At 39.1% G+C, this 19,055-nt stretch overlaps 1 protein-coding gene across 3 annotated transcripts in view; it reads right to left on the reverse strand.

Annotated features, from left to right (window-relative positions):
* Positions 1–18,761, reverse strand: part of STAC (SH3 and cysteine rich domain) — a 166,990-nt gene extending 148,229 nt beyond the window's left edge. For 2 of the 3 annotated variants that reach the window (XM_058442987.1, XM_032162110.2), the window contains exons 1-2: positions 18,468–18,583; positions 4,838–5,013 (exon numbers count right to left, since the gene is read on the reverse strand). Coding sequence is in view for 1 of the 3 variants with exons in the window: in XM_032162109.2 (XP_032018000.1) it covers positions 18,468–18,578 (111 nt within the window). In the remaining 2 variants the exon portion in view is untranslated. Of the gene's footprint in view, positions 1–4,837; positions 5,014–18,467 lie in introns of all 3 variants that reach the window. The other variant, XM_032162109.2, reaches the window with a different exon arrangement.
* Between the last annotated feature and the right edge of the window lie 294 nt (positions 18,762–19,055).

Below are 19,055 nucleotides of genomic sequence, written 5' to 3' on the forward strand. Positions count from 1 at the left end.
CATTTCTAGAGCCAAAGACTAGCTGATACAAAGTTAAAAAAAAGTCCTGCCATATTTCCTTAAGGGAGGGGAAACGCTGGTGCACTCTGTACCCCATGTGGGTCAGGCCAAGGTAAGACTTTACATGAGACCACATTCTTGTTCAGCCCTCTCTCCTGCTGTATCCTATCTAGGGTTTTCTCCTGACAGCACACCTTCCATGAATTATATGCTTCTGAACCTCAGGCTCTGCTTTTTAGAGACCTCAACTAGAGGTGAGGAATAAGGGATGATAGAAAATCTGAACTCAATACCTTCCACAGCAACAGCAACCTGTATGTCAGAAGGAGGCTCCTTCAAGTCAGATGATATGATCTGATGGGTGACTGTTTTCTTCCCTCCCTCCCTTCCTTCTCTCTTTCTTTCTTTCTTTCTTTCTTTCTTTCTTTCTTTCTTTCTTTCTCTCTCTTTCTTTCTTTCTCTTTCCTTCTCTTTCTTTCTTTTTCTTTCTTTCTTTCTCTCTTTCTCTTTCCCTTTCTTTCTTTCTTTTTTCTTTCTTTCTCTCTCTCTCTTTCTTTCTTCTTTCTTTCTTTCTTTCTTTCTTTCTTTCTTTCTTTCTTTCTTTCTTTCTTTCTTTCTTTCTTTTCTTTTCTTTTCTTTCTTTTTTAACATACCTTCATAGATGGCAGTAAAATAGTCTTGCTACAAAGCTCATAAACTGGCAGGTAACATTTTAGTCTGACTGTCAGGGGATGAGGTCAAAGTTGCTGCTCTCCTCATGAGCTTCCTTCTGTTTCACAGCTGCTGCCCAGAGTCTGGGAACCAGATGCATGGGCTCAGAGAGCTGGATTCAGACTTTTCGTTTAGCTGTCCAACCAGGCTATGGACAAACTTACTAGTGAAGGTCCAATTGAGAGCCAGGAAAGATCCTGCCATGGAGCTAGATGGCTTGGCATTTTGCTCTTGGCTCCTCAGACACAAGTTTTAGATATCTCCCATCATCAACACTATAATGTATTACAAATTGAGCTTAGGTTGTTTTATTTTTTTTTATTTTTATTTTTTTTTCGCTGCCTGCTGCATGCAAAAGTCATCCTATCGGCAATCTATGAAATAAACTTTGCCAAAATAATCCTAACCACAAGAACGAACAAAGAAATAACATATGAAACAACTTATATTGCTTTCTCAGGCAAGCTCATAAAATCCTTGAAATTCTAAGAGCACTTGGGTGATCCGAAGTGGATTGAAGTTATTCCTCGTGGAAGGTAGATTTTTCACAATGATTAAATATCTGCATGATTTGGAGGCTTCAGTAGTCTGAGTGGTGGTCTGACATGAGGCCTCTTGATTTTACGTCATGTTCTTTCTTGTATTCATGGGAAGAAGCATAAACTGTATGCTTTATTTTTGTAAACTGGATTTTTTTTCTTTTGCTAATTTTTTTTGCCTCATGCAGCATATTCATGGAACATTTATTTTGATCATTTTCACTTACAGGACATATAACTGAATAGAAGAGATAGTGCCCAATATGGCAGCTTAAAGAGATCCACTCAGATATTGACAATAATGAAATGTTATATTTGAGAATGTATTTCTTCAATGTTAATTAGAAGGTCAGATCCATTGAAAATAATGACCAGTAAACTGATCAACACATTAAGCAACCAGCAAAAATGTATTAATTAAATGAGTACCAGCAACTTTAGCTTAATTGATTTGCCTTTTAAACAAGAGTTAAGAAATTTCAAATCTATCAGGAACTCAGTATCTGACAAAATGACTTATAGGAAACATAACCAAGAATCAGAAAATATAAACAAAAAGTCTGAACTACCAGATTAATCACTAAATAAAAAACAAAAACAAAACACTAAAAGACAAAACCGTGTTTATTTTTCTGATAGTCCATTAGGCTCAGTGTCCATTTTGTTTTGAGAAACAAAAAACTCCAACTAGTTTGGTGATTTATTTTCCACTACAAACGCAAATTAGCAGAAGCAAATTAGAAGGCTTAGAGTAGACTGGAGAGAGGGATAGTCTCTGTGTGGGAGGAGATAGTAAAATGTAAGAATCAGGCACAAGAACTAGGAGAGAATAGCAGTATAGAGTCATTAGTGCGAGGAAAAAACTACCCTACGTATAATAAGTTCAATAACTGGCATTCAGAAGAGTGATTCTGAGTAATTAGGAAAAGGAAATTATAAAAAGGATAAAATTGCTTTGAAATTTACAAAGCATTTGCAATGCTGTTATTATATGGGAATGAAATTACATTTGGTATATTCTGCTTTTAAAAGCAGGGAAATGTGAGCCAGAAAGATTTACAAGCAAAATTACCAACAGGAAAAATGCTTGGAACATTTTCATTCTCCCCATTATTAGTATGGCTTGATTCTCCCAGATGACTCCTTTCCTGAGCATTCCAATGAAGCATCCCTGTACTTCTGTGAGATGGAAAGCACTAATTTCCCCTAAAATATGGAACTCTGGAAAAAAGTAGTGACTAACTTTGTATAGTAGTAATAATGTGTTATCAGAAAATTATCCCTAGCATTTTTCAACCATAAATCTGATGTAAAAGATTTATTGCATTTGTATCCTGTGATTTTTATTATTTTTTATAATATTATTTTTCCAAGGAACTTCATCTCAAATTTTTTAATGAAACTAGTAGAAAAATATTGTTCAATAAACAGAGAGATCCAATTTATAATTAATTTTTCATATGTATATCTAAGTCATGTATACTCTGCTTGATAAAACTTTGGTTCAATATCTGCTAAAACAAAATATAAAAAAAGAAATCAATATGAAAATCTCTAAGCTTGTTGAATTCCAGGGTGGGGCTCCCATTGTGTTTTTAGAATAAGATTAACTAGGGGAGGAGGAAATAAATTTCTATGATGAAAACTATGACCAGAGAGTTTTCTCTATCGCAGAGGTAAATATTATGTACCAGAAAGACTCTAGGACTGAAGTAAATTATTCTAATCCAGTGTCTTTCTACTTGACTCTCACCTTTTTTTTTTTTTTTTTTTTAACTTTGTGGAGAGATGCTTATAGAAGCCAAAAATCAATGTGTTTTCTTGTTGCATGATTCTGGCCCTTGCTGCTATCTTCTTGCTACATGAAGAGATTTAAATGTAGATTACTGGGACTGACAGTCAATCCTTATGACTGAAGGTTGACTGATAACCTACATGGACCAAGCAACATAGAAGAGAAGAGCTTCCATAAGCAGTGAGACTAAAACTTTTAATTCTTGATGACTTTGTTTGCACCTCATTCCATCCTGCTCCTTATCTTCTAACTGCTAACATTAGCCCCTTTTGCTCTGTTGGTTCTCACCCCACCATTGGAATTTTCCTTGTTTCCACATTTCTGGCTCTGATCTTAGAATCTCTGTTCATGTATTCTGGTCGTTCACTGTGACCAAGTAGTCTCTAGCCAGATAAGGGCCCTCCTGATCCCAACTTCCACCTCTTGTGCAGGCTCTGTGAAGATGGCTCCCTGAGGAGGAAACAGACACTTCTACTTGTCATCGAAATTCCTCTCATGTCTGCTCTTTTCTCTTTCTTCTCATTTGCTCTCTGTCATCTTTTAAAGACTGGACTACTCACCTCCCTGGCTTTAGGTGCTCCCCATGCCAATCCATCTTTCACTTCACTATTACATTAGTGACTTCTCTTATCCTCACCTTTCAAATCTAAATCCCTGTGCCCAGTTTCCAAGACCTTCCTCTGACCTCTTCAACTTTCTTGTCTGTCTCTTCCCAGTATGCAATTTCAGTCAAGCCAGCTACATTGTTTCTATCTTTGCAAAGTTATCCATAAGATTAAGTTACATCCAATCTTTTCGAAGGTTACTGTGGCTGCTACCAACTTACATTTGCACAGGGCTTCTTGGATCATAAAATATTTTGATATATATGTATATATATCTTTTGATTCTCCTATTAACCTTTTAAAAATCATTCCTGAGTTATCCCTCTCCTTCACATCTCACAGTATACATTGATAGGAACTCTTGTTGATTTTATTTCTAAAATATTCCTTTTTTTTTTTTTTTTTTAGAATTTTACTCTGTTGCCCAGGCTTGAGTGTAGTGGCACACAACCTCCGCCTCCCAGGTTCAAGCGATTCTCCTGCCTCAGCCCCCTGAGTAGCTGGGACTACAGGTGTGCACCACTGCACCCGGCTAATTTTTGTATTTTTAGTAGATACAGAGTTTTGCCATGTTGGCCAGGCTGGTCCGTAACTCCTGACTTCAGGTGATCACGCCTCAGCCTCCCAAAGTGCTGGGATTACAGGTGTGAGCCACTGTGCCAGGCCTATATCACTTCTTAAATTGTCCACTGTGTGCTACCGGATTCTCCCTAATCTGGACTACCATAGCTTTCTAACTGGCCTCCTTACTTTTACTCTTGCTATGCTGTAGTCCCATTGCATACAGCAGCCACAGTAATCTTTGTAAAATGTGAGTCATGTACTGTCTAGATCTTCCTCCTCCCTGGCTTTCTCCAGTGGTTTTCTTTCAAACTTGGATAAAAATCTAAATTCCTTAGCATGGACAATGAAGTCCATAGGACCAAGCCAGCACTGTCCACTAGAGCCTTGTGCAATCATGAACATGTTCTCTAATCTGTGGTGTTTAATACAGTAGCCCCTAGCCAAATGTGCTTACCAAGTACTTGAAATATGGCTAGTGTTACTGAGAAACTGATTTTAAAATTTCAATTAATTTCAATATAAACTTAACTAGCCACATGTGGTTAATGGCTACCATACTGGACAATGAAGATCCAGCCACTGGACTCACCTCTCCGTAGGTGAGTTTAGGTGTCTGTACTCACCTCCTGTTATTTTTCCTGTTGTTTACTCAACAATAAGCACCCGAGATTTGTAGCTGCTCTTCACAAATGCAAGCCTGTTCCACCTCTGGGGCTTTGCTCAGATCTCTCCCCCACCGCTGGCTTCTTCTTTTCCCCTAGTTCTTCACACAGCTCATGCCCTTACTCCATTCTGGTTTCTGAAACAAAACGTACTTTTTCACAGAATCCTTTTCTAGTCACTGTCTTAGAGAGTTTGAGCTGTTGTAATAAGAATACCACAGACTGGGTGGCTTAAGCAATCAACATTCATTTCTCACAGCTCTGGAAGCTGGAAGTCTGAGATCAGGGTGCCAGTATGATCAATTTCCTGCTGAGGGCCTTCCTCCTGGTTCATGGATGGCTGCTTTCTTGCTACATGCTCACATGAGGGAGAGCAGAGAGAAGAAGGAAGCTCTCTCTTGTCTGTTTTTATAAGGCCACTAATTGCATCATGAAGCTTTCACCCTTATAACCTAATTATCTCCCAAAGGCCAATGTCCAAATACTATCATATTGGAGATTAGAGTTTCAACATAAATTTGGAGGGCACACATATTCAGCCCATAGGAGTCAGTCTACGTAAAATAGCTCCCTATGCTACCCTATTCCACAAGTACTCTTCTATTTAGCTTTATCACTGCCTAAAATAATGTTATGCATTTTTTTTACCTTGTTTATCATCTGTCTTCTCTACTTTCTCCAGAAGTACAGGTTCAGAGTAGGTGGAAAATGAGCTTTAGGTAGATTGAATTTTCTAGGTGATGCTGAACAAAGGGACACAGGAGCAAGGGAGCTGAGGGTGTTTGCAAAGAAGTAATTACAATGAAGGAAAAGTAGAATCTAAGAACCTAAAATGGGTGAGGAATAATGAAAGGAGGGTAAATTCACTGATTTAATGGCTTTTATGCTCTGGTGTGGCTGAAATACTATTGGAATAGAAAGGCTAAAGAGAATTAGATGGTAGCCACAGAGTGGGAAGCTTGAAAGGGAGATTCTAGAGAGGGTGTAATGCTTGTTTGAATGAAGTCTTGGGAATGCTTATGGAAGTGGGTGGCTGATATGGAAGAGGGTGGAAGACAAGATCATAGGAGGAGAAAAGTTTAAGGATCAGGAGGTCAGGGTATTTGGAAGAGTCATCTTCAGTGTGTGAAAAATCATAAAGGATTATGTACAACAGGAATAGTGCTGGAGTGAATTAGAGTAGGCCTGGCTCTAGCAGACGAGACCTCCCTGGGATTGGGAGGTGACTGCTGATAACAGCAGGAAATGGGAGAATCTGAGAGCATGGATTTTAAAGCTGTGGGTTTTAAGGGAAGAGAGACAATAAACTGGAGGCAGCAGTAAGGCTGCCTCCCTGGCCACCAGGCATGATGAAGGAAAAAACAACCATCACCTGAAAGCTCTGCAGGGGCCGGGCATGGGGCTCGTGACTATAATTCCAGCACTTTGGGAGGCTGAGGTGAGAGAATTGCTTGAGCCTAGGAGTTCAAAACTAGTCTGGGCAACATAGGGAGACCTCATCTCTACTAAATAAATAAATAAGTAAGTAAATAAATAAATAAAAATTAGCTGGGCATGATTGTATGTGCCTGTAGTCCCAACTACTTGGGAGGCTGAAGTGGGAGGATTGCTTGAGCCTGGGAGGCTGAGGCTGCAGTGAGCCATGACTGTACCACTGCACTCCAGCCTAGGTGACACAATAAGACCCTATTTCAAAAAAAGAAAGAAAGGAAAGGACTAGATATTAGCATAAGAAGTGAAGGACTCATCAGAGAGGAAGTTGAGGATAAAGAGGATTTTGCTAAAAAGTGAATTCTAGAGAGTAGAGTGGAGGGTATTGACCTGTAGGGAGGTTGGACGATGGGCTGGATTAGCAGATGTACAGATATGTTCAGAGAGGAAACTATGAGAGGAAGGGGTCTTGCAGCCTTGTGCTTCTAGTTATTGACATTACTGGGAAAGTGGTGTGATGGGAATCTTTTCCAAGGTCTCCAGGTCACCTTGTTCTGATAAAACAGAGTGTTAGAGGGGAGCGGAGGGAATGTGAGATCTTATTGAGGCATACAGAACTCTGGTGCTGCTTTTCACTCCCCTGATATCAGTTTGAAGGGCAAGGGAGCAGTGGCATTCCTGGGAGCCTCGGGGTGTTCTGGGACTTCCTTCTTTATTCCTTTCTTTGTGTCTGACCTCAGTCCTTCATTCTGTGGTCACGGTTGCTTCCAGACCTGAGAAAAACATGCTGGCTGTAACTTCAGCTATGAGGGCCATTAGAAACAGGCAACAGGCACATGTTTCATTTTCAGACAAATGAAGCATGCTCTGGGAGCTGCAAGACATCTTGTCTTCTCTCTACCTGCTGTCAAACAGCCTCCTCCCTGCTCAGCCCGCCCTGCTTAGGATCATCAAGGGCTTCTAGTTTTCTGGCTTGGTTGACTCCATGGATGATGCTTCTCTATGGAGGAGCTCATCAGAGGAAGAGCACATAAGAAAAAATAAATTAACAACAAAGAGAGCACAGAAGAAGAAATGGGGTGACAGCTGAATCAAGAATGATAAATTCCATTGAGGGTAGCTTGAATTTAAGATGTGGGCATCAACAGAGACTGTCCAAAGGGTAGCAGGATATATTGGTCTGGCGATCACTAGAGTGATATCTGGGTTAGATGCAGATTTAGGAGTTTTCAGCTGGTGGATGAAATAATAAGAAGTAAGATTTAGCCCAGAGAGATTACGAAGCATGAGAAGGGCTGGGGGTGAAAAACAGAATGCTGGGGAAGAACAATGTTTGAAAGATGGGCAGAGGACAGATTGCCAGTGGGATCAAAGAGCAACTTCTATAGCAGTAAGAGGGGAACCAAGAAAGAGTGAGAGATTGAAAGAGGGAGCAAGGGATCCTTTCTTTTGGTAAGGTAGAGATGTGAGCACTCGTGCTTAATGCTTCTGATTTCAAATCCAGATCTAAGGAATCAGTGTTACACAGAAATAGAAAAGTATAAAAGAGGGTATGAACAAGATGGAATTCATGGGAATCCTGCCAGAGAGAGGGAAGATGGGACGAGACTGAAGGAAGTTCCCAGGGCTGTCCTCCTATAACCCATCTGGAGATGTTATGAAGATTTAAGTAAAATGGATAATTTTCTGGTAAAATACAAGTTAACAAATCTGACTCAAGCCAATTTAGGAAAAAAGGAATAGAATTTAATAATGGAAAAAAATTTTCAAATTTTGTTTTAAGATAGGTGACAGGTTTAGATATTATTGGCATTTTTTTAAACATTCAAAGAGAATATTATTTGTGGGTTCCATAAAATGTTCCACACATAAAAATACAAAAACAAAATAAAAACATTCATGGACATGTTCCCAGTTCATTTTCTGAAACTTGGCATAGCCTTAAAAATAAAATCTGACCAAGAACACAAAAGTGACAGTTATCGAACAATCTCCCTTATGTATGTGGATGTAAAAATAATAAAGCATTGGCAATCAAAACCCAGAAGTTTATTAAAAGAAAATCCCCATGGCCAAGTAGGACTTGTTCCAGGATTGTAATAAGAGTTTAAAGTTTAATATTAGGACATCTATTAATATAATCCATCAGATAAAGAGGCCAAAGGACAAAAAAAAAGAAAAGAAAAATCACATGATTACCTCCATACTTGCCAAAAAGTCATCTGAAACAATTTCACATCTATTCCTGATGGAAATTCTTCGTAAGCTAGGAACATGACCTATCTTTAAAATGAGAAAGACTATCTTAGTTTAATTGTGAACATGAGTGGGATGTCTGGAATTTGTGTAGAAGGGGATCTTAAGGAATGACTTAGTTGGAAATGAATTTGTCTTTAAGTTGAATTTGCAGTGCACCACATGATTTTTCTCAGGCTGTATTAGTACTTTTGGTGGCTTCTCGAGTGGCTAGAGCTAAGGCCACCTGTCAGCACCAATACTGTACAATATTACATGTATAGTAAAACACTAGTGGCATTTAAAGTTAAGTCATGTGCCAGCCTGGTATCTTTCTAATATTTACCATACTTTTGGAAGTTCTCCAGCAATAAACCCCTGTCCCTACCCACTGCACTCCCTTTCCCCCCCAAATGAAAGAGAATTATAGTTACAGAGGCAAAATTATTATTTCACATATTATGATAATCTGAAAATAATAGCTGTCATTTACTTGCTATATGCCAGGCTCTGTCTTAAGCACTTTACATACACTAATTAAGTTGAATGGCAATGCTGCAGAGGACATTATTATGCTCACTTTATGGAAAGCACAGTGAATCTCTGGAAAGTGAGGGACAGGAAAGCTTGTTAAGTGGCATCCCAAACTGGCACAATGGGATTTGAACACAACTGTGTCTGTGCCCATGCTCTGAACTAGTAAGCAACATTGTATTTATTTATTAATGGATAAGAAATGGAATATAAATGATTTTAGATTATAAAATTAATATAACAATGAATTTCTTATGTGCCAGCTATCACCAGTTAAAAAATAAAAAAATATAAAAATGGTAATTCATAATAGTAAGTCAGAGTATAAAATACCGTGTGCTATGTTCTTAATGTTTGTGTCCCCCTGAAATTCATTTGTTGAAAATTAATCCACCAGTATGACGGTATTAAAAGGTGAGGCCTTTGGGAGGTGATTAGGACATGAGGGCAGAGCCTTCATGATTCGGATTAGTGCCCTTATAAAGAGACCTCAGAGAACTACCTTGCCCCTTCCACCACGAGACAACACAGCTACAGGATTCCATCTATAAACCAGGAAACAGACCCTCTGCCAATGCCTTGATCTTGGATTTTCCAGCTTCTGCAACTGTGACAAATACATTTCTGTTGTTTATAAACCCAGTTTATGACATTTTGTTTTAGCAGCCTGAATGGACCAAGACACTTGGAAAATAGCTAACAAAAAATTTTGGCAGGGAATATTTGAAGACAATTTCAAGCATTTATGAGAGGCATAAAAGACAGGCATTTCAATAACTACAGATATACTATGTTTTTGGATAAGAAATTTCATTATTGTAAAGATTTCACTGAAATAATATTAGGAGTTTCATGAAATTACTTTCAAAATATTATTTTTATAATTTGGTAGAAAACAAAAAGTTGAGCACAGATAAATATAAAACTTCCAAGAGGATACTTGTATTATTAATTATCAAACTCTATTATTAAGCTACAATAATTAAAGCATGATAATAGTCATACAAGAGTACAGTACAGTAATAAATGCAAAAATAAAGTTACAAAACATTAGAATATGATAGATAACTCTAAAAGAGAATCTATTACCATTTATTACATAAAAAACATAAAATTTCAAATCAGTGAAAAAAGAATAAATTATTCAACAAATGGTTTTAGAAATACTGATTCATCATTTGGGAACAAATAGATTTCTTCATACTACATAATGATATAAATTCCAGATGGATGAAAATGATAAAAGCAAAAAGTACATATTGAGGATCTAGAGAAACGATACAGGTTATTTAATTTTTCTGTTCTCAGGGTTGGGAAGTCCTTTCTAAATATAACTGAAAAGAAGAAAACATAGCTAAATAAATTTGAGACATTTAAAACCATAAAAAAGGAAACTTCTACATTGAAAATGTAATAAAATTGAAAAAAGACAAATTTCAATCTGGGAAAATGTTAGCAATGTATCTGAAAGGTTGAATTTAATATTCATAAATAATTTTTTTCTTTTTTGAGACTGAGTCTCGCTCTGTCGCCCAGGCTGGAGTGCAGTGGCGCGATCTCGGCTCACTGCAAGCTCCGCCTCCTGGGTTCACGCCATTCTCCTGCCTCAGCCTCTCCGAGTAGCTGGGACGACAGGCGCCCGCCACCACGCCCGGCTAATTTTTTTTGTATTTTTAGTAGAGACGGGGTTTCACCGTGGTCTCGATCTCCTGACCTCGTGATCCGCCCGCCTCGGCCTCCCAAAGTGCTGGGATTACAAGCGTGAGCCACCGCGCCCAGCCTAAATATTTTTTTTTAAACCAATAGGAAAGGAATAAACAGTATTAGAATGGACAAGGACATGAACAGATAATTCACATACCAAAAAAGACAGGTAATAAAAAAGCATGAAAAATAACCCTTTCAATGAATAAATGTAAGTAAAACGATAATAAAATTCAATACTTCTGCATCATTCAAATTTGCTAGTTAAAAAGCTATAATACTATGATCCAACAACAAAAACCAAACAATCTAATTTTAAAATGGACAAAGGCCTTGACTAGATATTTCTCCAAAGAAGATATACAAATGACCTATAAGCACATAAAAACATGATCTACATCACTAAACACGAGATACCATCTTATACCCATCAGGATCAACAAAACCCAGAAAATAACAAGTGTTGGTGAGGATGCAGAGAAACTGGAATCCTTGTGCATTACTCATCAGAATCCAAAACTGTGCAACCCCTGTGGAAAATAGGATGGCAATTTCTCAAAAAATTAAACATAGAATCACCAGATGATCCAGCAATTGCACTTCTGGTTATATACCCAGAAGAAATGAAAGAGGGGACTTCAACAAGTATTTGCACACCCACTTCATAGCAGCATTATTCAGAGTAGCCAAAAGGTAGAAACAGCCCAAGTATTCACTGATGCATTAATGGATAAACAAGATGTAGTATATACATACAATGGGATATTATTCAGCCTTAAAAAAGAAGAGAATTCTGATACATGCCACAACATAGATGAGCTGTGAAGACATTATGCTAACTGAAATAATTCAATCACAAAAGGACAAATATTATATGATTTCTCTTATGTGGTAAACCCGGAATAGTCAAATTCATATAGATAAAAAGCCAAATGGTAGTTGCCAGAGACTGGGGAAAGAGGGGCATAGGGAATTAGTAATTAGTGTTGAATGGGTACAGTTACAGTTGGAGATGATAAAGATGTTCTGGAGATGAATGGTGGTTATGGCTGCACAACAATGTGAATGTACTTAATGCTGTAGAACTGTACACTTAAAAATGGTTAAAATGGTAAACTTTATGTTATGCATATTTTCCCACAGTCAAGAAAAACCTAGGTTGGTTTTGATGTCTACGTGGAGTGGAATCTAAAAAAGAAGGAAAAAAATGAACTAGAAACAAAATTCTTACCAACTCAGGTTGATGATAAAGAAATCTTAGTTTAGACTTAAGGTGGACAAAAATAAATAAGTAATAAAATATTTATCTTGGAATTCTTATTCATGGATCTGCCCTCACATAGATTTGAGGCTTGAATTTAGACAACAAAAGTTGGTTTGGTAAACCCCAAACTGAAAAAGTAACAAAATTTGGTTCCTCTCAATGATGTCCTAGGGGACTTGACAAAAGCAAATACTCTGGAGTGAGAACATGCCCATTCTCTCCACATGGATTTATAGATTCAATGCAGTTCCATTCAGAATCCCAGCAGGTGTTTTTGTGCAAATTGATCAGGTGATTCCAAAGTGCACGTGGAAATGCAAGGAGTCAAAAATAACTCAGATCTGTTTTGAAAAAGAAGAGCAAAGCTCCAGGGCTTACACTACCAGATATCAAGACCTTTTAAATAAAATCATTGCATTTAAGACAGTGCTGTACTGGTAGAAGGTTAGATAAAGAGGCCAATGGGCAGAGTAGAAACTTCCACATATACAGTCAAATTATTTCTGGATAGCAAAAGTGGTATAGTCAAAATGAATCTTGACCCTTACCTCACACCATACCAAAAAAGCAATTCTAAATGAATTGTAAATCCACCTGTGAAAGCAAATAATAACAATTCTAGAAAATAATAATAGGAGAATATCTATATGACTTTGGAATAGGCAAAGATTTCATTAGCAGCACACAAAAAGCGCAACCATAGAAGAGAAAATGTACGAATTAGACTACATTAAATTAGGAATTTCAGTGAACAAGAAAAAAGGTAAGCCTTTTTTTTAGTGTAGAATAGAATATCTGCAATACATTTTTCTCTCAACGTTCTCATATCCAGAATATGAGAAGAACCCCTACAAATTAATAAGAAACAACCCAATAGAAAAATGGGCAAAAGACTTGAACAACTACACAAGAAGATATCAAATGCCATAAACATGTAAAAACTGCTAAGCTCATTAGTCATTGGGGAAATACAAGTTAAAACCACATTGCAATGCCATTAATTGCTTATTAGATGGCCAAAATGAGAAAGACAATATGAAACGATGGTAGCACAAAGAGTGGATTGAAGTCTTATACATTGCTGGCAGGAATATGAATGGTACAGCCATTTTGAAAAGTATGTTAAAGCTGAACATGTGTATACCCTATAAGCCAGAAATGCCACTTCTAGGTATATACCCAATAGAAGAGCTTCATATGTGCCACAAAGAATATATATAAGGAATGTTCATAGCAGTATGGCTTATAGCAGCCCAAAACAAGAAACAATCCAAATGTCCATCATCAGTAGAGTAGGTAAATAAATTGTGTTCCATTCATATAATGGAATATTATATGGTAATAAAAATGAAAACTATTGCTACCTACAATGGCACAGATAATTTCAACATAATGTTGAGTGAAAGAAGTCAGGCATAAAATATTGTATGATTCGATTTATCAAAAGTTCAGAAATGAGCAAATAATTTATGTTGTTAGAGTGAGGATACTATTTACCTTTAGGAGGTTAGTGATTAGAAAGGGGTACAAGAGAGATTCTGGGGTGTCAGTAATATTCTTTTTGTGATTTATGAGGTGGTCACACAAAGGTCAAGAGTTTATCTTTTTGAAAATTCATCAAGCTATAAATTTTTAATGTGTGCAGTTTTGGGGATGATGTACTTCGATGAAAAGTTTACTAAAAAAGAGACTATAATACGACTTTTTCTGAGGTCACTGTGGTTATGAGAATAAAATACCTTAGAAGTGTTTATACTCAGACCTAGTTAATTCTATTTGTCATGAAACTGATCAGAAACATATACAAATATTTATGCATTGGAATGTATATTTTAATACTTTTTAAATGTATGAAATCTGGGAAAGAACCTAAATATGAAATCAGAAGGGACTGATGAAATTGATGTGGTAGAACAATGAAATGGAATATTAGGCTATCTTCAATATTTGTGTGGTTGATTACTTAAGAGTATAGGAAGACTGTTTACATATAATATTAGGTGGAAGAAAAAGCAAAACTTGGGTTTATGTATACACTATTCTAATTCTGTTTTCAGTGGGCATCTGTATGGAAAATACTGATGCTTGAGATCTCTCTCAGAGATTTCAACTTAGTGGTTCTAGCCAATGGCCTGGGTTCCCTTGGTGATTTCAATGCAAAGCCAAGGTTTCGTTTTCTTTCATCTTCTTCCCTGAGTAGAAGTTAAATTCCTTATTAATAACAGCTTCACAAATATGTATGAGATATGCTGGGCACAAAGTAGGCACTCAAAAAATAATTGCTGATAGATGAACACAGAAATCTTTCTGGGAGATTCAGGGCATGTCTCCATGGTTAGAGATTTCTTTTTCATAGGTTGGATTGTGGTCCAGGTTCAGAAATAACCTCCAGGAATGAGGGTCATTTTGGTCCATGGCTCCACCAGGGCACTGGGTGGCTTATAGCACCATTTCAAAATCTAAGTCACATGCCAGTGAGTCTATGGCTTATCTTCTTGGGGATGCAAAATAGCTGAAGTGAAGTCTCATTGTAATCAATTAGCATAACTAAAAGCCCAAAGAGGTAAACTCAGTTACATTATGGTAATGTCAGTTGTGGTTATTGAAATTATTCCAATGATGACATTTGGGGTTGGCTGGTGGTAGCAGTCATCTGATTTGAAATAAATAGAGAAAATAAATGATGGTTTATGTTTGTGTATGCTTATAACGAACATATCAGGGGTATTACGTATTCTTAGGCCTTACAAAAACCACACCAATTGGGTAGTAGCAGCCCCATCAGCATCCCCATGAGGAAGCTGAGGCTTTGCGGTATTAGGCATGTTCACAGAGGTGTGTCAACCTCAAAGCCTATAATTCCTCAATATCATCAAAATGTGACCTTGTATCATATAAGTGATGACAAAGAGATTTATACCAAACCTTCACATTAGACACTAGCAAGCTTTCTGTGTTGTCAATAAGTCAGTAGGAGAAAAGATATTCATTGAAATAAGGGAAAATAGGACATGAAATTTTGTTTATATTCAATGGTCTCTGTCAAGCCCTTAAAAAATAAATTAGGCTGTCATCTTTCTGAAATAGTTAGTGGGAAGATAGAAGGGTGTGATACATCGGTGGCTTTCAAACTTATTCAACTCAACTAATTTCATAAAGAAAATCCACAATTACATTAAACTATACTATGACTTGTGCTTACAGAAATTTGCTCCGAGGAAACTGTACTGGGATACCAAAGTCCAAGATGGGGTTTGTAGATAAGGGTATTGCCAGTAAATATCTGTGTGATCTCAAGCAAGTCACTGCCCCTTTTTGGGCCTCAATTTCCTCAGGAAAGAGAAAAAGGACGTTAAGATAACCTTTGAAGCTATAGACCCTTTGTGAATCTGAGGTAAGCTATAAATTCTTTCCCTAGATGATGCACATATGCATGTACACGGACAACTTTGAATGCTGGTTCAGGTTGTTCACAGATTTTCCAAAGACTATTTGTGGGCTTCCGAAGAATATAGTGGCCCTTAGTTTAAAACACCTGAAATATGTGCTAATTGGGATTATAGTCATGTTTATGGAAATAACCCTTATCCTTGAGAGATGCAACCTGATAGCATATTTACGGGTGAAGTTATTTCATGTCTGGAATTTGCTTTAAAATGATCCAGTATGTGTAGGGTGGTGGTGGTGGTGGTAATACATAAAACAATACTGTCCATGAATTGATTGTGAAGCCACATGATTAGGTCCATGACAGTTCTTTATACTGTTTTCTCTACTTTTATATATATTAAAATTTTCCATAATAAAATACATTTTCACAATGAAAATGATCTAACCTTTCTTGGCTTCCACTTCCCTATCCATAAAATAGAAATATTAACAGAATCTTCTATTGTGAAGATTAAGGTTGTATCTGACTTACAGTAAACATTCAGTAGATGCTCACTATTGTTCTCCCAACTATGTAAATATATAAACAGATTTAAAAAGACATAAGATATAGATCAAAGTATTATTAGTAGATGCTTCTGGATGGTAAACCAAGAGCTAATTTATTTTTCTTTTCATCATTTATGTCTGGACTGTTCAAATATCTACAAAGAGTATTTGTTACTCTTATAATAAGACAGAAAAACCTAAGTCTTTAAAAAAAGTAATTTTAAGTCTTCCTTGAGAGAGTTTAATGCCAAAGGGACCTAAACCATGTTTGTCCCACAAGGTATTTTACAAACAAGACCACTTCATGGAAGAGTAAGATGGAATGCTTATTACTGTCTTGTTCACATTTTCCTCACCAAGCTCTCATGCTCAGGGTCAAAGATTCTTGTAAACGCCAGTAAGCTTTAACATGTGGCCTTCCTAGAATAGAATGCATTGAGCCTTCCTCTCCTCCAGTTTCATGCCATCCTACTCCCTTACCTTACCACACGTTCCTCCATACTAGCAGTTTAGCCTTTTTTAAGGGGCATGGATCCCTTTGAGAATATCATGAATGCTATGCCAAGAAAAATTCACATTTAGGCATACAATATTGCATTCAATTTCCTAGGGTTCATGGGCTGCCATAGTTCATCTCCACTAATTAAGCTTACTGAGGCCATGACATCAAATTTAGGAATGTAGAAACACACATCCGGTGTATAGACCACTTTGAGGAAAACTAATTTGTACAAAACCATAAGCCAGATAAATTGGTGGATAATTATGGGCATTACATATGTGGTTTTTGCTCTGCCAAATAATTTCCATTAGGACATCTATAAATAGCAAATCCATATAATGCATTTGAACCATGCCACTGTTTGCCCAAATGCTAAGCCCTTTCCAGAACACGCCTACTGCAGAGCAACAGGCCAATTCAAAAAGTTCAATACTAGTTTTACTCTTGAGTTTAGCTACATTCATTTATAGAATTCTAGCTTTCCTCTAAAATGGCCACTAACCTATATCACTCTGGGGACTGACGTTCAATGGGAGGCAATGATACCCAGTAACTTTTTGACTGAGGAGAGGTAGTGCATGTGTATGGGTTATCAGATTGCTTTGGAGTGGATCATTTGAGATGAGATGGATTCCATCTCTTTATCTCAGGAAGGAAAAGGATAAACATGATTGAGTCCCTACAGTATGCCAGGGGGACATTAGGGCCTCTCATGTACTCCTCACAATGTCTCTGGAAGTTGGGGCTTTTTCCCTCATTTCCAACCGAGTTTTAGAAAAGTTGACACACACACCCCAGGTCTGGCAGCCAGTAAGTAACAGGAAAAAAATAAAAATAAATAAGACGTAAAGCTTTCGGGCTTAGATTACCATCACTGATGGTTAACTTCAGGGGGCTGGGAAATGTACAGTGCCCAGTATCACACCAAATCCCCAGAGCCACTCAGGCTGTGATTTTCATCCTGATCGTATCAATGGCTTCCAGGGATGCATGTGAAGAGAGACAGGATCGCAGTCTTCCTTGCCCCATCTGGCCTGTCCCTATCCTACAAACTGGCAACCCCTTTCCTTTGCTGGTATACACGGACTGCCTCACATTCCCCAAATGCCTGGGGATCGCACAATGAAATCAGAATAAAGAGCCAGGAGCTCTACACTTAAAAGAATCCACATAACTACAAACTCCATCTTAGGATTTCCACCACCAGCTGAGTTGCCATTTGGCATTGCACTGCCAGCAGCCACATTTTACTCTATCCTCTTTCAAGATTTTCAAACATGTGCCTGGCACCCACGAGACTTTCAGAGGAAGTGTAACAGTGACAGGAGAACTGCTGCGGGCTTGGTTTTGTGTATACGTGTTAGTGTAACTTTCATAAAAGCAAGTATAGGTTCTTAGAGTATTAACTTTCACAAGAGGAACATCAACTTTCAGACAAACGCAGGCAAACCCTTTCTTTTTCTTCTTCTTTTTCTTTTTTAGTGAGTGGTATCTGAAGGTAGGGGTGATCCCTGTTAAGCAAAAGGTCTCTGAGACCCTTGGGATACGTACATGCTTTTCTGGCCCAGTACTCAAGCTTTTCTGGAAGAGTATCCCTCGGCTGTCTCCATCCCTCAGCCTTCAGAAGCCACCTAATACCTACCTACACGTGCTTTGGACACAAGCAGGTTCAAAGCACAAAAAAACCAAACCACCACCCCGCAAGAAATCGATCTCTGAACCCGGAGCCACCATGAATTGCGTGTGTGAATGTGTGGGCAGGAAGGCTGGGTCCACAGGGACGTGGTCCAGCATCGTGAGCAGCGGGTCCTACCGGACGTTCAAGTCTCAGTGGGTCCTACCGACGTTCAAGTCCTACAGCCCTGGGCGAACTAGCAAGTCTCAGACCCCCACGCCCGTGCTAGATCGGAGGAGAAACAAAGCTGGACCGACAGGAGAAGAGAGTGAGTTTGTGTTCTCTTGGGGGCAAGTGCGCTCGGTACCTTGGATTCCTGGCTGCTGGTGGATGCAGGAGAGGGTGGTTGCTCGGCGCCCACCGCCTCCTTGGGCAGCCCGTCCACGCCGTCCTCGCGGGGGCCGCTCGGAGGGATCATCGTGGCCGCGCGGGAACGGTGTTGGGCTCCCGGAGGAACAGCGAGGCTTCTGTCCTCCTGCGCGCCCTGCCCTCCGCGCGCCAGGCTGCTCAGCTCCGGGTCCCGGGGACTCCCATCCTCGCCAAGGCGCCGACGAGCCCTCCTCCAGCCTCTCCGCCTCTCCCTCCCGGCCCTGCCCACCTCCCCGGCACTTCCGCGGGCGTGGAGGAGAGTGCGCCCTGCCCCGCCCCGCCGCGCCCGCGGCCACCTCGCTGGCGACCTCACAGTCGTGACTGCCACTCGGCAGCGGGCGAGCGGGCTTCTGCTCGCCCGCAGGAGGAGGAAGGAGGCGGGGAGGCAGCTCCGGGGCGGGGCTGCGCGGCCAGCGCCTGGAGTAGTGAGGGCAGGCAGGGGGCAGCGCCCTGGAGAGGGCTGGGGGAAGGCTGGGCGCACGCCGGCACAGGGTGGGGGTGATTCTTCAGAGAGGATGCTGAAAAT

This window comes from Hylobates moloch, unplaced genomic scaffold (genome assembly GCF_009828535.3).
Source record: "Hylobates moloch isolate HMO894 unplaced genomic scaffold, HMol_V3 SCAFFOLD_8, whole genome shotgun sequence".
Lineage (NCBI taxonomy): Eukaryota > Metazoa > Chordata > Mammalia > Primates > Hylobatidae > Hylobates > Hylobates moloch.